General features: G+C 40.0%; 1 protein-coding gene across 1 annotated transcript in view; it reads left to right on the forward strand.

Annotated features, from left to right (window-relative positions):
* Nucleotides 1–268: 268 nt before the first annotated feature.
* Nucleotides 269–9786, forward strand: part of NLRP2 (NLR family, pyrin domain containing 2) — a 27641-nt gene continuing 18123 nt past the window's right edge. The window contains exons 1-2 of the mRNA XM_010858177.1: nt 269–481; nt 775–832. Coding sequence (XP_010856479.1) covers nt 269–481; nt 775–832 — 271 coding nt within the window. The remainder of the gene's footprint in view (nt 482–774; nt 833–9786) is intronic.

Below are 9786 nucleotides of genomic sequence, written 5' to 3' on the forward strand. Positions count from 1 at the left end.
GCAGTGTGGACTTCCTTCCTACCTCAGCTACCGCCTGTTCTCAGGGGGGTCCTAAGCTCTAAATCCAAGAAAGAGTTCTATGTGGGTTTTACCTCTACTGGGGAGTTTGTTCTTAACGCAGCAGGTTAGGCAGGGAGAATAAACAGCCTATTTCCTGACACAGAAGCAACCAGCATTTGAGAGGGGAGTACCAATCCCCTGTGCCTTTCCCTTCCTCCCCTTAAAACGTGGTTAATGCCAAAATTTGAGCTCTCATTTGTTGGTCAAGATGGCGTCTTCTGCCGAGCTGGGTTTCCATCTGCAGCCTCTATTAGAGGAGCTCGGCCAGGATAAGCTGAGCAAATTCAAATCTCTTCTGAGGGACCATTCCCTGAAAGAGGAGTTACAGCACCTCCTGCAGACAGAGGTGGAGGAGGCCAGCAGGAAGCAGCTACTCACTGCCCGCTGCCCCAGCTACTGGGTAGAGATGGTGACCATCCAGGTCTTTTTTTTTTTTTTTAATTAGAGGGTGACTACTTGACCTACTGTGATGGTTTCTGCCATACATCAACATAAATCAGCCATAGGTATACATATGTCCCCTTCCTCTTGAACCTCCCTCCCACCTCCCACTCCATCCCACCCCTCTAGGTCATCACAGAGCACCACGTTGAGCTGCCTGCATCACATAGCAAATTCCCATTGGCTATCCACCTTACATATGTAGTAGTATATATATTTCCACACTACTGTCTCAATTCGTCCCACCCTCTCCTTCCTCCATTATGCATCCAGGTCTCTGATGAGATGAACCGAATGGATCTGTCTGAGAGAGCAAAGGATGAACTCCGGGGTAAGCAGAAACAAGCCCACATTGCATCCTGGGAGGGAGGAGTAATAGTCTTTGTGGTTTTAGAAACACAAAAATGATATTGCTCCATGGAGAGGCTAGCTGACCTGAACACAAGTGTTAGACCTTGGTCAAGTCTGGTGGTGTCTTCCAAGATTCTTGTATTCTAGCTGTTTTTACTCCAAATATTGTATACCTACCCTGGCCACTTCATTAAACAACTCTTCTCCTGTTCAAGACTGTTTCTGGAGTAGATTCATTTTTTCACTCTTTCATATGTCCTCCAAGATCTTATCAACCCTCTGTTTAAAACACTCATGCTGCTGCTGCTGCAAAGTCGCTTCAGTCATGTGCGACTCTGTGCAACCCCATAGACGGCAGCCCACCAGGCTCCTTTGTCCCTGGGATTCTTCAGGAAAGAATACTGGAGTGGGTTGCCATTTCCTTCTCCAATGCATGCATGCATGCTAAGTTGCTTCAGTCGTGTCTGACTCTGTGTGACCCCACGGACAGCAGCCCACCAGTTTCCTCTGTCCACAGGATTTTCCAGGCAAGAATACTGGAGTGGGTGCCATTTCCCTCTCCATAAAACATTCATAATATTATGTATATTTTTAAATGTACACAGTATTATGTATATTAAAAAGTAAAATAAAATAAAAACATGAAGAGAAGTGAAATTCAAAGAACTCAAAGAAAAAAGTAAAAATACTATATGTGTGCAGGCTCAGTCTCTCGGTTGTGTCCAACTCTTTGTGACCCTATGGACTGTAGTCTACCAGGCTCCTCTGTCCATGGGATTTTCCATGGACTGGGTTGCCATTTCTTACTCCAATTACTCATAAAACAGTTGCCTCTGTGTAAAAAATATAGGAGAAAAATGTGAAGGTTAGGGTTATAAACCCTCTATTTTGTCTTCAAGACTCACTATGTTTCCCTCCCCCATATAATATGACTATAAACATTCTCTCTCTCCCCACCCTCAGCAAGAGCATTTAACATATCTCTTCTTCTTATCCTATCATTTTTAAAATCAATTTGTTTATTTTAATTGGAAGCTAATTACTTTACAATATTGTGGTGGTTTTTGTCATACATTGACATGAATCAGCCATGGGTGTACATGTGTCCCCCATCCTGAACCCTCTCCCCTCAGGCCTGTCCCAGTGCACCAGCTTTGAGTGCTCTGTTTCATGCATCGAACTTGGACTGGTGATCTATTTCACATACAGTAATATACATGTTTCAATGCTATTCTCTCAAACCATCCCACCCTGGCCTTCTCCCACAGAGTCCAAAAGTCTGTTCTTTATATCTGTGTCTCTTTTGCTGTCTCACATGTAGGGTCATCATTACTATCTTTCTAAACCCCATATATATGTGTTAATATACTGTATTGGTGCTTTACTTTCTGACTTACTTCACTCTGTATAATAGGCTCAAGTTTCATCCACCTCATTAGAATTGATTCACAGGTGTTCTTTTTAATAGTTGAGTAATATTCCATTGTGTATGTGTACCACAGCTTTCTTATCCATTCAACTGCCGATGGACATCCAGGTTGCTTCCACGTCCTGGCTATTGTAAACAGTGCTGCGATGAACATTGGGGTACACGTCTCTTTCAATTCTGGTTTCCTTGGTGTGTATGCCCAGCAGTGGGATTGCTGGGTCATATGGCAGTTCTAGTTGCAGTTTTTTAAGGAATCTCCACACTGTTCTCCATAGTGGCTGAACTAGTTTGCATTCCCACCAACGATGTAAGAGGGCTGGTTCCTTTGTCCGCACCCTCTCCAGCATTTATTGTTTGTAGACTTTTGACAGCAGCCTTTCTGACCGGCATGAGATGGCACCTCATTGTGGTTTTGACTTGCAGTTTCTCTGATAATGAGTAATGTTGAGCATCTTTTCATGTGTTTGTTAACTATCTATATGTCTTCTTTGGAGAAATGTCTGTTTACATCTTTGGCCCATTTTTTGATTGGGTCGTTTATTTTTCTGGAATTGAGCTGCAGGAGCTGCTTGTATATTTTTGAGATTAATTCTTTGTCAGTTGCTTTGTTTGCTTTTTTTTTTTTTTTTTTTAGCTTTAAAGTGCACTTTATTTTATTTTATTTTTTTTAAACTTTACATAATGGTATTAGTTTTGCCAAATATCAAAATGAATCCGCCACAAGTATACATGTGTTCTAATGAGGTGGATGAAACTGGAGCCTATTATACAGAGTGAAGTAAACCACAAGGAAAAACATAAATACAGTATACTAACGCATATATATGGAATTTAGAAAGATGGTAACAATAACCCGGTGTACGAGACAGCAAAAGAGACACTGATGTATATAACAGTCTTATGGACTATGTGGGAGAGGGAGAGGGTGGGAAGATTTGGGAGAATGGCATTGAAACATGTAAAATATCATGTAAGAAACGAGTTGCCAGTCCAGGTTCGATGCACGATACTGGATGCTTGGGGCTAGAGCACTGTTTGCTATTCTTTTCTCCCATTCTGAATGCTGTTTTTTCATCTTGCTTATGGTTTCCTTCGTTGTGCAAAAGCTTTTAGGTTTATTTAGGTCCCATTTGTTTATCTTTGCTTTTATTTCCATTACTCTGGGAGGTGGGTCATAGAGGATCCTGCTGTGATTTATGTCAGAGAGTGTTTTGCCTATGTTTTCCTCTAGGAGCTTTATAGTTTCTTGTCTTACATTTAGATCTTTAATCAATTTTGAGTTTATTTTTGTGTATGGTGTTAAAAAGTGTTCTAGTTTCATTCTTTTACAGGCGGTTGACCAGTTTTCCCAGCACCACTTGTTAAAGAGATTGTCTTTTCTCCATTGTATATTCTTGCCTCCTTTGTCAAAGATAAGGTGTGCATAGGTATGTGGATTTATCTCTGCACTTTCTATTTTGTTCCATTGATGTATATTTCTGTCTTTGTGCCAGGACCATACTGTCTTAATGACTGTAGCTTTGTAGTATAGTCTGAAGTCAGGCAGGTTGATTCCTCCAGTTCCATTCTTCTTTCTCAAGATTGCTTTGGCTATTTGAGGTTTTTTGTATTTCCATACCGGAGAAGGTGATGGCACTCCACTCCAGTACTCTTGCCTGGAAAATCCCATGGAGGAGCCTGGTAGGCTGCAGTCCATGAGGTCGCTAAGAGTCGGACACAACTAAGCGACTTCACTTTCACTTTTCACTTTCATGCATTGGAGAAGGAAATGGCAACCCACTCTGTTCTTGCCTGGAGAATCCCAGGAATGGGGAAGCTTGGTGGGCTGCCGTCTATGGGGTCGCACAGAGTCGGACACGACTGAAGTGACTTAGCAGCAGCAGTGTTTCCATACAAATTGTGAAAATATTTGTTCTAGTTCTCTGAAAAATACCATTGGTAGCTTGACAGGGATTGCATTGAATCTATAGGTTGCTTTGGGTAGTATACTTATTTTCACTATACTGATTCTTCCAATCCATGAACATAGTATATTTCTCCATCTATTTGTGTCATTGATTTCTTTCATCAATGTTTTATACTTTTCTATATATAGGTCTTTAGTTTTTTAGGTAGATTTGTTCCTAAGTATGTTATTCTTTTCATCTCAAAGGTGAATGGAATTGTTTCCTTAATTTTTCTTCTGTTTTCTCATTGTTAGTGTATAGGAATGCAAGGGATTTCTGTGTGTTAATTTTATATCCTGCAACTTTACTATATTCATTGATTACCTCTAGTAATTTTCTGCTGATGTCTTTAGGGTTTTCTGTGTAGAGGATCATGTCTGCAAACAGTGAGAGTTTTACTTCTTCTTTTCCAATCTGGATTCCTTTTATTTCTTTTTCTCCTCTGATTGCTGGGGCTAAAATTTCCAAAACTATGTTGAATAGAGGTGGTGAGAGTGAGGACCCTTGTCTTATTCCTGACTTTAGGGGAAATGCTTTCAATTTTCACCATTGAGGATAATGTTTGCTGTAGGTTTATCATATATGGCTTTTATTATGTTGAGGTATGTTCTTTCTGTGCCTGCTTTCTGGAGGGTTTTTGTCATAAATGGATGCTGAACTTTGTCAAAGGTTTTCTCTGAAGCTATTGAGATAGTCATACGTTTTTATCTTTCAATTTGTTAATGTGGTGTATCACATTGATTGATTTGCAAATATTGAAGAATCCTTGCATCCCTGGGATAAAGCCCACTTGGTCATGATGTATGATCTTTTTAATATCTTCTTGGATTCTGTTTGCTAGGATTTTGTTGAGGATTTTTGCATCTATGCTCATCAGTAATAATGACCTGTAGTTTTCTTTTTTGGTGGCATTTTTGTCTGGTTTTGGTATTAGGGTGATGGTGGCCTCATAGAATGAGTTTGGTAGTTTACCTTCCTCTACAATTTTCTGGAAGAGTTTAAGTAGGAAAGGTGTTAGCTCTTCTCTAAATTTTTTGTAGAATTCAGCTGTGAAGCCATCTGGTCCTGGGCTTTTGTTTGTTGAAAGATTTTTTATTACAGTTTCAATTTCTGTGCTTGTGATGGGTCTGTTAAGATTTTCTATTTCTTCCTGGTTCAGTTTTGGAAAGTTATACTTTTCTAAGAATTAGTCCATTTCTTCCAAGTTGTCCATTTTATTGTCATATAGTTATTGATAGTAGTCTCTTATGATCCTTTGTATTTCTGTGTTGTCTGTTGTGATTTATTCATTTCTAATTTTGTTGATTTGATTCTTCTCCTTTTTTTCCTTGATGAGTCTGGCTAATGGTTTGTCTATTTTATTTATATTCTCAAAGAACCAGCTTTTAGTTTTGTTGGGTTTTGCTATAGTCTCCTTTGTTTCTTTTTCGTTTATTTCTGCTCTGATTTTTATGATTTATTTCCTTCTACTAACCCTGGGACTCTTCATTTCTTCTTTTTCTAGTTGCTGTGGATGTAAAGTTAGGTTATTTATTTGATTTTTCTCTTGTTTCTTGAGGTAAACTTGTATTGCTATGAACAATCCCCTTAGCACTGCTTTTACTGAAACCCATAGGTTTGGGGTTGTTGTGTTTTCATTTTCATTTGTTTCTATGCATATTTTGATTTCATTTTTTATTTCTTCTGTGATTTGTTGGTTATTCAGCAGTGTGTTGTTTAGCCTTCATATGTTTGCATTTTTAATAGTTTTTTTCCTGTAGTTACATCTAATCCTACCACACTGTGATCAGAAAAGATGCTTGAAATGATTTCAGTTTTTTAAAATTTACCAAGGCTAGATTTATGGCCCAGGATGTGATCTATCCTGGGGAGTGTTCCGTGTGCACTTGAGAAAAAGTGAAATTCATTGTTTTGGGGTGAAATGTCCTATAGATATCAATTAGGTCTAACTGGTCCATTGTATCATTTAAAGTTTGCTTTTCCTTGCTAATTTTCTGTTTGGTAGATCTATCCATAGGTGTGAGTGGGGTATTAAAGGCTACCACTTTTATTGTGTTACTTTTAATTTCCACCTTCACACTTGTCAACATTTGCCTTACATATTGTGGTGCCTCTATGTTGGGTGCATATGTATTTATAATTTTTATATCTTCTTGGATTCATCCTTTGATCAATATGTAGTGTCCTTCTTTGTTTTCACAACCTTTATTGCAAAGTCTATTTTATCTGATATTAGTATTGCTACTCCTGCTTTCTTTTGGTCTCCATTTGCATGAAATATCTTTTTCCAGCCCTTCACTTTACGTCTTTATGTGTCCCTTGGTTTGAGGTGGGTCCCTTGTAGACAGCATATATAGGGGTCTTGTTTTTGTATCCATTCAGCCAGTCTTTGTCTTTTGGTTGGAGCATTCAACCCCCATTTACATGTAAGGTAATTATTGATAATTATGATCCCATTTCCATTTACTTTGTTCTTTTGAATTCAAGTTTATACACCTTTTCTGTGTTTCCTGTCTAGAGAAGATCCTTTAGCATTTGTTGAAGACCTGTTTTGGTGGTGCTGAATTCTCTCAGCTTTTGCTTGTCTGTAAAGCTGTTGATTTCTCCTTTGTATTTGAATGAGATCCTTGCTGGGTATAGTAATCTGGGCTGTAGGTTTTTCTCTTTCATCACTTTAAGTATGTCCTGCCATTTTCTTCTGGCCTGAAGAGTTTCTATTGAAAGATAAGCTGTTATCCTTATGGGGATCCCCTTATGTGTTATTTGTTGCTTTTCCCTTGCTGCTTTTAATATTTGCTCTTAGTGTTTAATCTCTGTTAATTTGATTAATATGTGTCTTGTGGTGTTTCACCTTGGGTTTACCCTGTTTAGGACTCTCTGGGTTTCTTGGACTTTGGTGGCTATTTCCTTCCCCATTTTATGGAAGTTATCAACTATTATCTCCTCGAGTATTTTCTCATGACCTTTCTTTTTGTCTTCTTCTTCTGGGACTCCTATGATTCAAATGTTGAGGCATTTAACATCGTCCAGGAGGTCTCCGAGGTTGTCCTCATTTCTTTTAATTCTTTTTTATTTTTTCCTCTCTGCTTCACTTATTTCCACAATTCTCTCTTCCACCTCACTTATCCTATCTTCTGCCTCAGTTATTCTACTGTTGGTTCCCTCCAGAGTGTTTTTGATCTCAGTTCTTGCAGTATTCATTATTGATTGACTCTTTTTTATTTCTTCTAGGTCCTTGTAAACATTTCTTGCATCTTCTCAATCCTTGTCTCTAATCTATTTATCTGTAACTCCATTTTGTTTTCAAGATTTTGGATCATCTTTACTATCATTATTCTGAATTCTTTTTCAGGTAGACTACCTATCTCCTCCTCTTTTGTTTGGTTTGGTGGGCATTTATCATGTTCCTTTACCTGCTGAATATTTTTCTGCCTTTTCATTTTGTTTAGATTGCTGTGTTTGGGATGGCCTCTCTTTAGGCTGGAAGTTTGTGGTTCCTCTTTATTGTGGAGCTTGCTCCCTGTCGGTGGGGTTGGACTAGTGGCTTGTCAAGGTTTCCTGGTTAGAGGAGCTTGCATCTGTGTTCTGGTGGTTGGAGCTGGATCTCTTCTCTCTGGAGTGCAATGAAGTGTTCAGTAGTGAGTTTTGGGGTGTCTATGGGCTTAGCATGGCTTTAGGCAGCATGTATTTAAATGCTCAGCGCTGTGTTCCTGCATTGCTTGAGAATTAGTCTGGTATGTCTTGCTCTGGAACTTGTTGGCTCTTGGGTGGAGCTTTGTTTCAGTGTAGGTATGGAGGCTTTTGAATGAGCTCTTGTCTATTAACGTTCCCTGGAATCAGGAGTTATATGGTGTTCTCAAATTTTGGATTTAAGCCTCTGGTTTTCAGTCTTATTCTTACAGTAGCCTCTAGACTTCTCCATCCATACAGCACAGATGATAAAACATCTAGGTTAATGGTGAAAAAATTCTCCACAGTGAGGGAGACCCAGAGAGGTTCACAGAGTTACATGGAGAAAAGAAGAGGGAGGAGGGAGATAGAGGTGACCAGGAGAAGAAGAGGGGGAGTCAAAAGGGGAGAGAGCAGTCTAGCCAGTAATCAATTCCCTATGTGCTCTTTGCAGCCTGGAACACCCAGAGGGATTCAGAGTTAAGTAGAGAAGGGGGAGAGAGGAGATAGATGTGACCTGAGGGAGAAAAGGGAGAGTCAAAAGAGGAGAGAGCAATCAAGCTAGTAATCACACCCCTAAGTGAAAATGGATATTGAAGATTAGATTCTTAAAGGTACAAAATTGACAGCAAATACCAAAAAGCAAAGATTAAAAATCTAGAGTAGAGGCTCAGTCAATTCAGTTCAGTTCAGTCGCTCAGTCATGTCCGACTCTTTGCGACCCCATGGACTGCAGCATGCCAGGCCTCCCTGTCCATCACCAACTCCCAGAGTTGACTCAAACTCATGTCCATTGAGTCAGTGATGCCATCCAGTCATCTCATCCTCTGTCGTCCCCTTCTCCTCCTCCCTTCATTCTTTCCCAGCATCAGGGTCTTTTCCAATGAGTCAGTTCTTCATATCAGGTGGCCAAAGTACTGGAGTTCACCTTCAGCATCAGTCCTTCCAATGAACACCCAGGACTGATTTCCTCTAGGAAGGACTGGTTGGATCTCCTTGAAGTCCAAGGGACTCTCAAGAGTCTTCTCCATTACCACAGTTAAAAAGCATCAGCTCCCTCAGATTGTCCTCAGGGCATTCAGGCCTGGTCCTTACCCTAAGCATGCAGCCCACATCTCCCTGTCCAGCCCCTGCTCGCTGGTGGCAGACAAGAGTGTCTGGGCTACTTCTCCACTGGGAGTTGCAGTTAGGCACAGATTCTGTGGGGTTTTTTTTTTCTTCTTCTTCTTCTTCTGGTTATGTAGTCCTCTGATTAGGTTGGAGACTCCAAAACTCCCCACAGACCCGCTGATGAGAGGGTTTCCTGCTGTTTATAAACTTCTCCTCCTTCACAACTCCCTCCCCAGGATGAGTCTCCATCCCTAACTCTTTTGTCTCTTTTTGACTTTTCTATTTTGTCCTACCTCCTTTCAAAGAGAATGGGCTGCCTTTCTGGGTACCTGGTGTCCTCTGTCAGCATTCAGAAGTTGCTTTGTGGAAGTTGCTCAGCATTCAGATGATCTTTTGATGAATTTGTGGGGGAGAAAGTGCATTTTCTTTAGTTGCCAATTTAAATTCAGTTTTTAGCTTTTTGTAAATTTTATTTTATCTTTATTTTTTGGCCACACCACATAGCATGTAGGATCTTAGTTCCCCTGCCAGGAATCAAACCCTCACCCCCTGCGTTAGAAACATGGACTCTTAACCACTGAACCACCAGGGAAGTCCCAGCTTCAGTTTTTAGCCTACTGTTACCTCTTCAATGGACAGGTGATGGTTTTAGCGCCTAAAGCCATCTGGAGGGTGCAAATTTTAAAATCACTTGAGTAAACTCAGAGGGCTGTACAACTACCAGGGTCTGGGCTCTGAAAAATGTTAATTTCTTCCTTTTTTTTTTTTTTTTTTTTTCAG

This window comes from Bison bison, unplaced genomic scaffold (genome assembly GCF_000754665.1).
Source record: "Bison bison bison isolate TAMUID 2011002044 unplaced genomic scaffold, Bison_UMD1.0 scf7180017855177, whole genome shotgun sequence".
Taxonomy (NCBI): Eukaryota; Metazoa; Chordata; class Mammalia; order Artiodactyla; family Bovidae; genus Bison; species Bison bison.